At 32.0% G+C, this 15,427-nt stretch overlaps 2 protein-coding genes and 1 non-coding gene across 3 annotated transcripts; 2 read left to right on the forward strand and 1 right to left on the reverse strand.

The window, feature by feature from the left end:
• The first annotated feature begins 780 nt into the window (after nucleotides 1-780).
• Nucleotides 781-2,931, forward strand: LOC105435519. The gene is made up of 2 exons (XR_004217059.1): nucleotides 781-2,448; nucleotides 2,538-2,931. It is a non-coding gene; the product is annotated as an uncharacterized LOC105435519 (transcript).
• A 7,925-nt stretch (nucleotides 2,932-10,856) lies between these two features.
• LOC101216656 (protein WVD2-like 7) lies at nucleotides 10,857-13,875 on the forward strand. Its single transcript, XM_004142720.3, has 8 exons — nucleotides 10,857-11,192; nucleotides 11,300-11,866; nucleotides 12,014-12,580; nucleotides 12,671-12,729; nucleotides 12,865-12,940; nucleotides 13,046-13,111; nucleotides 13,199-13,300; nucleotides 13,417-13,875. The coding sequence occupies exons 1-8, from the start codon at nucleotides 11,121-11,123 to the stop codon at nucleotides 13,624-13,626; spliced, it is 1,719 nt and encodes a 572-aa protein (XP_004142768.1). The 5' UTR covers nucleotides 10,857-11,120; the 3' UTR covers nucleotides 13,627-13,875.
• LOC105435520 lies at nucleotides 13,876-14,958 on the reverse strand. Its single transcript, XM_011657074.2, has one exon. The coding sequence runs from the start codon at nucleotides 14,703-14,705 to the stop codon at nucleotides 14,136-14,138; it is 570 nt and encodes a 189-aa protein (XP_011655376.1). The 5' UTR covers nucleotides 14,706-14,958; the 3' UTR covers nucleotides 13,876-14,135.
• Between the last annotated feature and the right edge of the window lie 469 nt (nucleotides 14,959-15,427).

Below are 15,427 nucleotides of genomic sequence, written 5' to 3' on the forward strand. Positions count from 1 at the left end.
CTCTATTGGACAACAGTGAAAATGAAAAATTAAAAACATATTCTTTTTTTCTTTTACTTTTACTAAAGTGTAAATTATTTCATTACTATAATTATGTTTTAAAAATTAAAATGAAATTTTTTCTAGAAGTAGTTACAAAAATCTACATTCCGAATAAAAACAAATTGATGTATTGTCAGACGTCACATTGATCAACTAGAGAAAAAAAAAATCAAAATAAAGACAAATAAACTCTTCAATTATTAAATCCCAAGTTTAGGTAAATACATATTTATAGTAATGAGGTAATTTCTGAACCCCAACTATTGTTTTTCACTTTTCCCATTTTCCTTTTCAATACTAATGCTTCTAATTGAAATTTAGTTAATTAAATATGGAGAATGTTTCCCTAAATGAATGTATTAATACTTCTCAACTAAGTTGACAATAGTGTTATGAATACGTTGGAGGAAAAAGAAAGGTACCTTCTATAACCTTAAATAATATGGTAATGATTAATGATGAAAAAATGGTAGTGTGGAGTGCAAATAAAGAGAGTAGATACTTCACGAAATAGAGGTGTCTAATAGACAATTTGTCAACCAATAAAATATGTTTTATATGGAATAAGGTTAGATAAGAGGATCAATATGAAAATTGAACTTATTTTGAAAAAGAAAAGGGTAACTGTGTGGTTAGAAAAAGTTGAGTGTTAATTAATTGTAATTAGAATGAAAAAGAGAAAATAGAAAAAGGGTTAGAAAATAGAAATGGTAAAAAAGAAAGAGAAAGAGAGAAAAGTTGATTTTAGTTTGTTAAAGAAGAAAGAGTGAAGGAAAAGAAAAGAGAGGAGAGATTGAGGAGTGCAGGCTATGGCTACTCAAATCCCAATCTCACTGAGATATTCATACATTTAATTGTTTCCAACCATGACGTTTTCCTTTCCCAACCTACCCTTCTTAACACACTTTCTTTTCTTTTTATAACCAACATTCAAAACATCTCCTTTCATAATAATTCTTCTTTTTTCTTTTCTTTTCTTTTCCTATAACTCAAGCTTATACATATCATTTCCATCTCATTTCTCAATTTTCAACAATTCAATCATCATTATAAGCTTAATTGTTTTCTTTTGTTTGGAGATGTTTGTAAGATAATACAATACTATTTTGATTCTAATAGTTTTGTTTGTTATTATGCGATCTAATAGTGTTAAGAATTGAAATAATGTTGATGGAAAAAGGTTTAGAAAGTTTAACATAGGTTTGATTTAACTTTATATTTGAAAGTGGTTTGTGGGCCTATAGAAGGCCCAGGTGATAGAGGCACTGCTACTCCCATCAGCACTGCCATTTTTTGCTCTCTTTCTCTTCTCTTTTACATTACTTTATAAATACAAACCCCAAACCCTTTCCCTTATTTCCTCTTCACTCTTCAAACCAAAAAATAAAAAAGAAAAAAAGAAAAGAAAAATCTTCCTTTTTCTCTTCTCTCTCCTTCAGTCCCTCCAATCTTTTCCTCACAGAAACTTGAAACAGAAGAGAAGCAAAAAAAAAAAAAAAAAAAAAAAGAAGCTGTAATCTGCTTCTGCTTCATCCATGGCTTCCATAGTCGGTGCTACTGCAACAACAACTACTTCAACTACTACTCCCACTGATCCCCCTTTTTACTTCGATGAGAAATGGAAGTTCTCCAAGAAAGAAGGTTTAAACAGATCAACTCGTTCTTCCTCTTTCCCCATCATCAAAAATTCCTCTCACAGACGTTGTTCTTTCACAAGAAAGTGCGCTAGATTAGTCAAAGAACAGAGAGCTCGATTCTACATCATGAGACGTTGTGTCACCATGCTCATCTGTTGGCACGATTACACCGATTCTTGAACCTACCCATCTCATGAAACTCGTGAATCTAAAATACCCATAAGAGAGATTTTCAAAATTTCTCTCTTTTCATCACATGGGTCAGGTCGAGAAACACGCTTCAAAACAGAGAAACTCCCAGATTGGCGTATTGATGAAGAAGAAGAAGAAGAAGATAGATAGATACATACATACAGCCAGGTGAGAGAAAACAAGATGATCTCTTCTCATAAAAAGTTGTTAATCTTAAGCGAGATCGATGAAGAAGAAAACCCCCATCGTTTGAGAATATTTATGTTTTTTTTTTTCCTGTTTTTTCTGTTTCTTGTTTTGTTTTTGGTCACTGAATCTCCATTAGAGTCGGTGTTTGGTGTAACTTTTTTCACAGTTTGTATGAGAATATGGAGAAAGAAAAAGAGAGTTGAAAAGGATTAAAGAGGGGTTATTTGTAATTCTGAAAGGGAAGCAGAAAGTGAACGGAATTTGATTTATGAAGGTGTAAAAGGGATTGAAATTGATGATGACGATTCTTTCTCAGATCTCTCTCGATTTACAAATTTTGAGATTTTACAGTGGAGAGAGATGAAATAAAAATGGAGAATTTGGGGAGGTGAGTATTTTATGGATCTAGTGTGCTTCTTCTGACAACAAACAATTAATAATTAATCAACTTTGTTCCAATTGTTTAATTACTTACAGATACAACAATATATATATATATATATATCAAAAACAAAGTCTTTGAACAACATGGATGAACGTGGGGTGTGGGAAACAGAGATGAGAGGAGCCTCCTTCAATTCAATTCTCCAAGGGCCAAGGCCAAACTGCTTCCACCCACTATATATATATTATAATACAAAGCCTCTAGAGATTTGAACCTTCAAGAATATGTCATTAGGTTATGTCCCTTCAATATTTCATGAAATTGTTGGAATGACCTGAATCATTGACGACGCATATGTCATCTCTTGTGTTATTTATGTTTTTGTTCTATAAATTCTCTATCTCTCCCAACCTGTCTCACTTTTTTCATGTATTTAAAGTATTCTTTTTAATAAAATCATTTTGCTAATGTTGTGTTATGTTTTCATTATTTATCTATTCTATAACAAAACTTTTATGATATTTGTAAATTTTAGTTTTATGAACGAGATTAATTCTGATCGCCTTAATGCAAAATTTTAATTGGTCATACTGAAAAAAATGGTTAAAAAGTTCAGGATTTCATCATCCATCCATTATTTGTTACATAACATAGACAATCAAAATTATCCATCAACAAAACTATTAATATATGTGAGCCTATTTAATATATTGCAATTGAATAATTTAAAAAAACTATTGACTATTTATGTATGCATACATTACATAGCCTGCTTCCAAAATGATTAAAATAAAACCTTTTGTGTTTATTACGAAAAACTAGTAATATATTACATCATTTGATTGTATAATACTTTATTAAAACAATAATTTGCATATCTTGTCGACAAAACTAGATATTTGATGTGATATTTTATATGCTAAGAGTACATAAATTGATTAGAAAGAATTTAATAAACATTAAAATTTTGTATTTCAACTATTTTATATTTTGAATTTTAAAAAAGCGCTATTTAATCTTATAGTTGTTAGATTAATTAATTAATTTTTGGTGATGGATGGTGATGATTTAAAAGTAATTTATTTTTGTTGTTGTTCGTATTTATAAACATTTTTAATAGTGTTAAGAGTAAAAACAAATAAAAACAAGAATTGATTAATTTTTTATTTAGAAAATTATGTAGTATTAAATATATATATATATATATATATATATATATATATATATATATTTATGGAAATAGTTGAAAAATAGAAAGAAAAAAAGAAAATGTAAAGTAAAAATTGAGGGGAGAGAGAGAGAGGTAGGTGGTAAAAGTAATTTTAGAGGTAATGTTACGGAAATGACTGTTTTACCCTCTGGAAAAAATGGCTAAATAATTTTGACCTATTTTGTGGACCACTTGGACCTACGCTTTTTGGCGGTCAAATTTTGGGGCTTTCTCCACACATTTCTCTCGTTTTCTTTTCTTTTCTTTTCTATGTTTCCATTCTTTCTCTAACCACACTTTAATGCTCTATCTATTTCGCAAATATTAGATTTTATCCTCCTCCCGAGTTTAGGATTTTGATCACTAGTCCAACTAGTGAATACATACTAATTAGAATACAATCCAGTTTGCTTTAACACCTTTGTACTTAAGTAGACATAGGTTAAACCTAAAGTGGAAAAACAAATCCAACAATCTCTAAAGAAAAATATTAGGATCCAAATAAAACAAACAGTCGTAGCAAATATTTGTGTGATTAATGGAATTAAGATTTGGCAAATGATTACCGGATTTTGACTTGGAGTGTTAGTGACGATAGAATTGGAAGAAGTCCATAAAGCAACTCAAAACTCAAGAATCTTTTCTTTTCTTGCCTAAAAATTTCTTTGTCTTTTACTTAATGAAAGATTGAAATTCAATAATAATGCACAAATCCTCTTTCTTCATGATTGGACACCTCCAATTCTTTTTTCCCACCATCATCCTAATCTTCTCAACTTTATTTTAAATTTTTTGTGTCTGCCTTCTCGTTTTCTTAAATCTATTTGTAAAGCTGTATGCCACAAATGGGGTACTTGAACCCAATATAAGACGAGTTTGAGGTTGAGGTTGGGAATTGAAGTTGTTGAGGCTTGGGTGAATTTAAGTGATTATATAAGACGATGATTTAGCTTAGACCTAAGGCTAGAGTTGTAGAACGCTACCTTGACCTAAACCCTATATATATATATATTGAGGCCAAACACTTGAATAACCATGGTCAACATGCCACACATTAAAGGCTAAATAATCACTTTGTTTTATCAATCAAACAATATATAAAAACATAACTAGTATAGGGAACATGGCATTCAATGGCGTGTTGTCACAATTCATTTATATGCCCACCCTACCACATAATTACATCTCAAGCCCTAACTTGTGAAAATGCATTCAAACTATACTCAACAACTGACAAATTATATAACATCTTGTTTTGTTTTTAATATAAGTCATATCTTAATTTATGATAATTGAGCTAGGTAGTGATCGATTTTTTTGTTAGTTTAAGAAAAAGGTGGTTAAAGTATACATCCAACTAAACTATATAAAAAAAAGTTAGTACTAAATGGAAGGTTAAAGTTAATTAGTTTTACAGAATCATTCATAACATTATCTTCTTGTAAAAAAAAAAAAAAAAGTAATTATCACTTGAATATAGTTTTAAAGATGAAGTGGTTTAAAAAAAGTTGAAGGAATGGGCAAATATAGGAAAAACTTGTAGTAAATAAAAAATTGAAAATGAAAATGAGAAGAGAAAATGAAAAGGTGAAAAGGTGAAAGAGAAAGAGAAAGAGAAAGAGAAAGAGAAGAGGTACGAGATTGTTGAGGACCTGAAATAGGGTCCCACTTTGTTTGGTACAAAAATCCAAATTATTATTTTCATGCAATTCTCTGTGGTCCCCATCCCATTCTCAATTCTTATCTTTTCTTCCTTTCCAATATTAATCACATCCCCATCCCCATTCCCATCCAATCTCTTTTCTTCACCAAATTACTTCTCTTTTCTATTCTTCTTATTACTTATTAATGATGATGATGATGATGATATAAGAAAGGGTTTAGCAACATATGAAGGAGACTTTCGGTGGGAAAATAAAATATTAATTGTGAGAAGAAAGAGTACAAAAAATGGTGAAAAAGAGCAATGGAAATGGATTAATAAATTAATTGCAGTGATTAACAACTTAATTAGTTAATAAAAAGGATTATATTAAGGAGTTTGTTTGTTTGTTTGTTTGTTTTGATGATGTAATTAGGTTTTTTTTCTTTTTTTTTTTGCTTAAGTTTTAAGAGGGAACGGCGGATGGGGCCATTGAGGAGGGGATTTGGTAAGGGGTCACCATCAAATGGCACGCCATCAACAATGATATCATAAATGCTTTTCCCTTTACTATTTACCTTATATATCATCTCAGTTTCATCCCTCCCTCCAAAATCTATATCTATCTAATGCTCTCTCCTTCTCAATATCTTCTCTTCTATTCTATTCTACCCACGCTCTCCACTACCCAACTCTTCTTCAACCATATATAATTCATGCTGCTCCATCAAACCCAACTAATATCTTTTAAATAAAGCCTCTAATACAATTAAGCTTCTCATTCAACCCCACACCAATATCATATTAATTCATTACATGTACACTTCAATCTAAATGCAAACTCACACCTGACTTGGATCTGACCTGGATTAATGCCAACAACACAATAACATATATATATATATATATGTCCATTGGTTTGGTATAAAACTAATTCCTTTCAAATTATTCAACCTTCTTCAATTAATTCCTCCATACCTTTTTCATGCACTTATTATTATTATTATTTTTAAATTACAAGTTTAGTCTTAAATTTTAAAATATATATTTATTTCGTTTACGAGCTTTTTATTTTAAAACTTTTAACTTGTATCGTAGAAGTTTAAATTCTATTACACATCGATTTAATTTTATATTTATTATATCACTTACATTGTAAACAAAAATCATATATGATAAAAAATATATCTAAATTTATAAGTCACAGTTAGTCATAATACTCCAAATCCGTTTGAAGGCATAGTTGAATGAAAAAAATAATCTAAGAGAAAAGAAAACATACAAATGGAAACATAGCAAGTATATTAAATTTAGATGAAAAAAGTATGGAGATGAATTGCAAAGTAGATGATAAAATCAATGAAAAGAATAATATAAAATTTGATTTTATTAAAAAAATGTTGAAGGAGCTTGAATAAATTAACAATCATTTTATGTGTTCATATTGTGTTAAGCCATCATTATCAAACCCACTATATTAAACCTTTCCTTTTAGTTTAATATCAATGGAATACCTTCTATCCATCATTGATTACAAATCTTCTTCATCTCAATTTTCTATGGGTTGGAATTTGGATTACAAATTTATCATTATCATTATCCTTATTTAAGAAAAAATAAAGTTAGATGTCTTTTCTTTTAATTTAATATTTTTTAAGTGGATAAATCTAAAAGAATAAAGAATTACATAGATAAATATCATAATATGGTCCAATTATTCTTTATTTTTGTTCTAAGATCTTTAGTATTTATTAAAATGGCTATCAATCATATTTTATATATATATATTGTCATAAAAATATTAATTCAAATATGGGAAAATGACAAAAGGTTTTCATTTTACCTTTTCGACTTGAAAATAGTTAGAGGATTTTGCAATTTAGAATAAATTGTTTTGAAAACGATAAAGAAATTAAAAAGAAGAATTGGTTGTCGATGAGGCAATGCGTTATGGATGGACCGGGCCTTCAAGTCAGATATCAACGGCCCAATAATAAAACACAATTGCTATAAGTCAGTCCAATTTATGTTTGAATTTAATGGTTAAATTTGTAACTATTCCTTTGTAATTCATAATCACATTACAATTATATGCGTGGTTTATTAAAAAGTAAAATTTTTAAACTTCTAATTATGCAAATGATTGAAGGAAATTATTGTGGTGAAAAACGCTTTTAAGAATTCTTAACTTCTATCCTTTGCATTTCTAGGAAGAGAAAGGTTCTATTTTGAATTATAATAGTACGTGTTTAAAATAAAAAAAAAATAAATGTAGTAAATACAGTAACAAATTAGAGTTTTAAAGTGTTTCGGAAATTTTTAAAGAAAAAGGAAAACAATACAAGTAGTACAAAAGTGAAAAAAGATATGAAGTTTTCCTAAATTGATCCAAGAAGATAGGTTATAATCATTATTGATTTGAGATTTGATGAAATGATGAGTTGGATGAAGTTGGTACAAGGACATGAAGTGTTCAAACATAGGAAACATTAAAAGCTATGAATTTAATTAATGTAGAAATGATATGAAAAGGGAATAAAAGAGAATGAATTGATGGAGTAAAAACTTGATTTGAGAATTGGTAATTAATGTGGGGCATGTACAAATATAATTGTATGGAAGATTTGAAGAATAATAATGAATTGATGAAGTTCTTGAATTTGTTTGGTACCAAACATTAAGCATTACGAAACAAAAAAGAAAAATAATACAGTCCCTATGAAAAAGAATGTAATCTCCAATGTCCTTGTAAAAGTTTTGTTTTAATTCCAAACCACTAGTTGTTCACCCAAATACATCCATTCCTACCCTTTCTCTCTACCTTCAACCACCATACACTCTTCTTTGGATAGGGAATATTTCATTTTACACTAGCTACCCTTACGTTCCCGTCCTAATCGAGTAAAAGATATCGAATGAGGCCAAAAAGTGAGGACATCATTTCAAAAATTCTTTCTCCTAACTTAATGTAACCAATTTGAACTTTATTTCTAAAAGATACGATTCGAAAATAATTTTGTCCTTTAAGGAAAATATTTGAAAGATTAGGTAAAACGTTATTTATAATGATAGAAGTTTGGACTACAATCCTAAAATTGTAGAGTCATCTACCAATAATATGATGGTGTAAATATAACTTGACTTTTTTGCTTATAAGAAGGAGTTTAATTTGAAAATTTATTACACGTTACTCTTCCTTGATATTAATTTCTAAAACAAGAAAGCTTTATTCATGTATATCTATTTTATTTTTATAGAAAAAATCAAACTTACAATAATTTTTTTTGTAAAAAAGACAATAAATTACGTTATTTTTTTTATTAATACCTTTACTAGTTCCTTCGAGACATTTAAACTAATCTTGTACATGATCTTAGAGTGTCAAATATCAGGAAACAGAGCCAATTGTGTTGTTTTGGCTTAATAAAAAGCACATTTATAACTGCTTTTAATTGAGTAACTCTTCATTGATCTTATTATAGTGTTAAATCTACTAGGTATCCTTGGGGATGAAAGTTAATTCCAATAGAGTTAGAACCCAATGGCCAAGCAGTGCAATAATCTACCATCCATCATGTTCTTATTCGAAGCAGTATGTGATAACACTTGAAATATAGAGGGGTATAGAGGCTAAGAGTCTCCAAAAGCAATAATTGTTTTTCCGTATTACCATTTTATCAATTTGATCGACGTTTTTCTAGAATAACATTTGATTCACGTTAATTATTTGATATTTGCATGTTTTCAATTTCTTAGGTTTATATTATATTTTTAAGTAATGTTCGTGTAATGTTGTGTAATAAATAAATCAAATCAAATTGAGAGGCTTCCAAATTTCTATTGATTTTTCAATCTAACAAGTTGGTACAAAGAAATTAAAGTTATTATATCTTGTGCATCATTTATATTTTGGTTAGAGATGTTTAGCTATCATATGAAACCCATCCTCAATAAGGTTGAGAATCTTTAAATGGACAGAAAATCAAAGAGGAAACCGAGAGAAAAGTAGACTATAGAACGTGTTCTAAAAAAACATCACATGCATATAAAACTCAATATCTTTTATTAGGAAATTTTAGTGTTTTTTGAAAACACATTGTTAACCTTGAGGAAGAATTATATATTTGCATCAAACATATTTCTTAAGCTATTGACAAAGGTAAGAAAAAGCAAAACACAACCAAGTTGATAACCTAGTTTAGTGTAATCAAACCTACATTTAGGAACCTTAAGTCTGATTGAAAAGACCATTTACTAAGATTCAAGAGGTTCACAAATACATAAATGATCAAGAATTAACTATCTTGAATTACACAACTTTTACAAGATAAAGTTTAGGCTTCCCCTAAACTACTTGATGTGTGATACAAGGAATTCGATCTAAGCTCATCCTAGATAAAATGTTTCATGCTTCACCATTGCGTCTCAATCTCCAAGTTTCCCTATGAGAGAGACTCCTCAAAATAACCTTCAATATATGTTTAACTCCCTTTAACTTGCACAAATCTTCTTAGTGAAGTGAACTATAATATCAGTAACAAGGTGTTCAACAACCACACAACAGAAGAATAAAGTATTTTCGTAAGAGACTCATTGTAAATGTAGAATCTACTAGAAGTTCCACCTCAAACTTATGTCTTCCATATATATATATATACACACACACCAAGCAGCCCACAAAGATCACAAGCTGTGTTTTAGGTCAATGACTAAAGAAACAACCAATTTAATAGGGATAAATTTAAAATCCATAAATACAATGAGACATTTGTATTTAGTTGTGAATAAATTTAAACGTTGTTAAAAAAATTTGAGAAAATGTGATATTGTAGTGTATCCTTTGCTCTTTCTCCTCCTATTCCATAAACAATTTAGTAAGGATGAAAATTGACATAAGAGGCGGGTGGGGAGGAGAGGGAAGAAACCTATCCGTTTATGCCCTATAAGTATATCTATGTTTTATTAATGATGAGTTTTAGTTCAGTAAATGTACAGTTGACAATCAATTCTTATATCAAAAGTCTGACCATTTGATTTGCTATGTACATTATTGAAATTTTGATAGTTGAAAAGAAAGAAAGAAAGAGTTGATATCATCATATATGCTTCAATCACATGGCATTCTTTGTCTTACACATTTGAGCCGTTGTTGGTTTGGCTTTAAACACTCCAAAAAGGCCGCTTTTATAGCATATGATCCCAATTTCAGTTTGAACCTCCAAACCCCCAGTATCATTCAAAATAATAATTCATAAATGATCTCAAAAGACAAAAGTTCCCATTTACCTTTTTTTCTTTTTATATATATTTATTTATTAGGTTGAGTTGAGCCGTTGAGGCCATTTCGAATTTAAATTTCACCTACAAAATTTGGCCGTTGGAACTCCGGTATTGACCCTTTTCCGATTTAAACAAATAAACATTTTAGACCCAATTCCATATTTTTGTGAATTTTAAACTTATGTTAAAATTAAAAAGATTAGATTACCATTTTCAAAACTAAGGTGGGGCTCATTAATACTGAAATTCACATGCTCTCTCTCTCTCTCTAGAGATTGGTTAAAATGAAGCATGAGGACCCACTAGGGAAATGAGAGAAATTTTAAAAATAAACTAAGAATGGAGAATGAATCATCTTCCTCCTTTTGCTTTTTAGTGTACCGGGGAGCTTCTTTTTTCTGTGGTTTGAATTTCAAATTTTGAAACCTTCCATTCTCCCACATCACAAAACCCCATTTCCTATAATACATTCCCAGCAACGCCCACTCCTCTTTCTTGGCTTCTTCTTCCTTTTCTTTTTGTTTCCTTTCACTTGGAGCTTCCATGGCTGATTCAACATGCCTCATGCACCACCCTTTCTCTTACACTTCCGGTTTTCCCAATGAATCCATGGAGGTCAGTCAGTCCCCCACCATACCCCTTTTCTATTTGTATATTTTCTTTTTCAAAAATAATTTCTTTCAATTTCATTCCTTTTATCCATCATCTCTGTTTCTTTTTAGGGTAATCTTCCAATTCATGCTCTCTCTCAGTCGGTCTCCTTCGGGAGATTCATGTCCGACTCTTTGTCTTGGGAGAAATGGTCTACTTTTTCCCACAATCGATATGTTGAAGAAGCTGAGAAGTTTTCTCGCCCTGGTTCTGTTGCTCAGAAGAAAGCTTTCTTTGAAGCTCATTATAAGAAGATTGCTGCTCAGCGAGCTGCGGCCTTGCTCGAGCAAGAAAATGCTGCTTCTTCTTCCAAATCTCTCCAACAAACTCAAACTGAACACAATGCCTCTGCTTCTCCGCACACCTCAATCTCGACCTCTAATGGCCTGCAGCAACATGAGGTTCAGGTTGTAACTGGGCAACATTTTCTCGCCATTGCCAGTGGTGATGGCCGTTCCGACGGTTCTTTTCTTAAGGAGGAGAAAGTTGATAGCAGGGAGGTTGAGGGAGGTGATTCTGGCCTTGCCCACCAAGTGATCGAGGAAATTCCCCAGAAGGTTGTGGGTGTTGATTTGAATGATGGCCTGACGGGAAATGAGTCCAATCGGACACCCCAGATGGAAAGATCTCTTCCTAAGGTAATGCTAGCTGTTTCTCATTCATGTCAAACTAGGAAATATGTAGATGAGTGGCAAATAAGGATAGGAGGATTATGCTATAAGTTTTCCTTTTGTATTTGAGAATCTGGGATATGGATGTTGATACTATTGGTGTTGTTGTTGCAGAGTTCGCGCCAGAATTGGGAGCAGCCGAGCACCATTAGCAAAAAGAAAGCAGCTACTTCATCATCAAAGCTTCTATTGTTTGACAGATCATCTAAGATCCTCCCATCTACACCTGTCAAACCAATTTCTCCAGCTTCTTATCTCAACAATGCCACTCCAAAACAAGTTGCCAACAAATACTCAATGGAGTCTGCAGATAAAAGAAAATCTAACATTGCCACTCCAAAACGAGTGGCTAACAAATATGTAATGGAGTCTGCAGATAAAAGGAAATCTAACATTGCCACTCCAAAACAAGCTGCTAACAAATATGTAATCGAGTCTGCAGATAAAAGAAAATCTAATATTGCCACTCCAAAACAAGTTGTTAACAAGTGTGTAATGGAGTCAGCAGATAAAAGGAAATCTACTCCTAAATCTCTTAGGATGGCAGTCAATTTTACACCCATTCGAGAACTCAACAAGTTAACTTCAACAGTGATGAGAAAGATTGAACGTTCAAGAGCTGGGGCCAGTACTTCAAAACCAGCTAAAGATTGCTCAACTCCTCTTAGGACACCGAATACGGTTGCCATGCTTTTCATTTTTGTCTACGATTGTATCTTTTGAACATGGGGATTTTTTTTTCAGTCTTTCTGTAATCTTTGGTTATCTCAGGCAATGAAGACCGAGTCCCAAAAGCATCCTTCTGCTACACCCTGGTCGGAAAAGAAAAGGTAGTAGTTTCTCTCCTGTCTGCTATTTGAGTTGATCTTCTATGTTTTGCAACTGCAAAGTGGCCTCGAAATTTTGTATTTTAGTTTTCAATTCGCTAGCTGATGGTGACCAAAATATTTGTGTATTAATTGCAGAAACAAATTGTACTCGCCGTTTTCATTTACCCCTTTCAGCTTGCGAACTGATGAAAGAGCAGCAAGAAGAAAGGAGGCAAGCTTTTGTTGCATTCTCGTCATGTGTGTTTTTTTTTCAAATACTATAATCTCTGTTTGTTCAATGGCTTATTGATTGCTTGTTTCTTCTCAATACTTTCAGAAACTTGAAGAGAAGTTCAACACAAACGAGTCACAAAAAAAGGTGCAACTTCAAACAAAACTAAAGGTAACAAATAAAAAATATTACTTGGTAATCTGTAAACCGACTTATTGACAACGAGTCATGGTGTAACGGACTAACATATTCCTGTAGGAGAAAGCCGAAACAGAAATAACTAAGCTGCGCCAAAGTTTCTGCTTCAAAGCCAGGCCACTCCCAAACTTTTACAAGGAGCGAAAAACACAGAAGAACGAGGTAAACAAGTGATTTTCCACTTATTCGGCACAATTTAGAGTAAGATCCCACATGCTGATAGCCTAAATACAACACACAAGGAATTTGTATAAATATTATGTCCCTTTCTTTTCTAGGAGGTTTTCAAGTGTCATCCCCCATCGCCAAAACTAGGAAGAAAGGGGAGCCCCAAAATAGGAGAAGCCACAGCGCCCCATTCTGGCCATATGGCTCCGGTTAAAAGCACCAGAGGCACGAATAAGAATGCCCATGGAAAGACTCGTTCTCTGTCTTTACAAACTTTAATGTCTGCTCATGAGAACACATCTCCTAACATTCAGCAGTAAAGGTCAAGCAGAAGATTGCTTCTCAAAATTTTAACTTACCCTGAAGCCTTGAAGCCATTTTCATTTATTCATGAGGTAACCAGATCTCGACGTCCTCTAAATTACAGTGGATCCATTTTGTTCTACTGATAAAATCTGTCAATTTTTATGTAACAAAGCCTTGTTTGATATGAACTACTGTATAAAAATATCGGTATATGTAGAGAACATTGATTTGATGGGCTATGAAATTACCATTATTCATCAGAATTCAACAAAGTGTGTAGAATCTGAAATTGGGGAAATAGAAAACAGTGAAAGATTGAATGAAAAGGATATACAAAGAACAGAGTTAGTTATTCCAAGTGTTTCCCTCTAATCCTGGATTTACAGTGAGAACCCACTTTGTAAAGTTTGAATAGAGATTGAAACCATTATTCATATCCACATTGATAAAAGTTTTGAGGCAGAGAAGTTACACAGCTATGGATGCAAGCTGGCCTGTTACTTTCCAACTGCCTCATTGTCAATTAGATTGCTGGTCTTTCTTCTACCAAACACCAACTGTCATCACCCTCCACTGCTTCGTCCATGACGAATTCCACTCTGTAGTAACTCCTTTCATCTTCATCATTCACATGATGATGATTACCTTCATCAATCCTTGATTCAAAATCTGTTACTTTCTGCAGCTGATAGTCACCATCGACGTGGCGATGAATATCTCCAACCCTCAACTTAACATCAATTTCTTCCAGTGACTGATCGTCACCATCATCATCAATGATGCTCGGGCATTCATCGTAGTCATCCATTGATAAGTCAATGAGGAGTTGGTGCAACTTGAACTTATGAGATCCCTTGGTTTTATCCTTGGCCTTTTGAACCGGGTGTAGCCTGCAGCCAGAGCATCGAGGCTTGCTGCACTTTCCGGTGAACTTGGAGTGGTTGGTGGGCTTGGATGAGACCTTAGTGAAAAGGCCAGCAGTAGGGGGGAAATCAAGCTCGTTAACAAATCGAGTTTCAGGTCTGGGGTTCCATGGGGAAGGGATGATCCGGTAGGTTCTTACCATGCCATGTTGGCGACCTTCCCTCTTCATTCTGGAGTGATGAAATTGAGCTAGGGGAGAAGAAGAAAGGATAAGAGAGAGGTTTGAAGGGAAGAAGAAGGAAGGTTTGGAGTTAAAATAGAAAACGAAGGAAGAAAAGAAGCTTGGGAGGCAAGGACTTGATTCTGTCCTACCATTACATATTTAATTGCGCGTTCACCAAGCAGTTGTTAGTTGACTTTGGATTTCTTTTTATCTTATTCTTTAAACTTTGCTTTAAATACTATTTTATACTCCATTTACATCCACTTTTTGTTTTATCTTCCTTTCAATACTTTTATTTCTCCAATTTTAGTTTTTATATTTTCTATAAACATTTACTACCACTAGTCTCTTGTCCAAAAAACACTTCTGGCCCCTATTAATATTATTGAATACGTAGTCTCTTTTCTTACTTAAAATGGTTATAATTATCTAGATAATTTCAAAAACAAATTGATTTAAAGACTAAATAAAAGATTTATTGAAATATTACCTAAGCAAAAGTCAAAATGTTCAAAGTTTTTAAAAACAATATTAAATTCAGTGCAAGGTTCACAATGGTTTAAATAACTTTTCAGTTTTTTTTTTACTATACAATTGAAGAATTATTTTAGATGACAAGAGTCTTGAAAATATATACAAAATATAAAAAAGAAGAAGTTAAATTCAGTTACTAATTAACAATTACTAGTGTCTACCAATATCCATTGATAGATCAGCATCTATCAATA

This window comes from Cucumis sativus, chromosome 5 (assembly GCF_000004075.3).
Source record: "Cucumis sativus cultivar 9930 chromosome 5, Cucumber_9930_V3, whole genome shotgun sequence".
Taxonomy (NCBI): Eukaryota; Viridiplantae; Streptophyta; class Magnoliopsida; order Cucurbitales; family Cucurbitaceae; genus Cucumis; species Cucumis sativus.

Coding starts and splice junctions, on each gene's coding strand:
- LOC101216656 (XM_004142720.3), top strand. CDS start 11,121: ATGGCTGATTCAACATGCCTCATGCACCACCCTTTCTCTTACACTTCC. Junction 13,112..13,198: donor AACTTCAAACAAAACTAAAG/GTAACAAATAAA, acceptor ATATTCCTGTAG/GAGAAAGCCGAAACAGAAAT. Junction 13,301..13,416: donor GAAAAACACAGAAGAACGAG/GTAAACAAGTGA, acceptor TTTCTTTTCTAG/GAGGTTTTCAAGTGTCATCC.
- LOC105435520 (XM_011657074.2), bottom strand. CDS start 14,705: ATGAAGAGGGAAGGTCGCCAACATGGCATGGTAAGAACCTACCGGATC.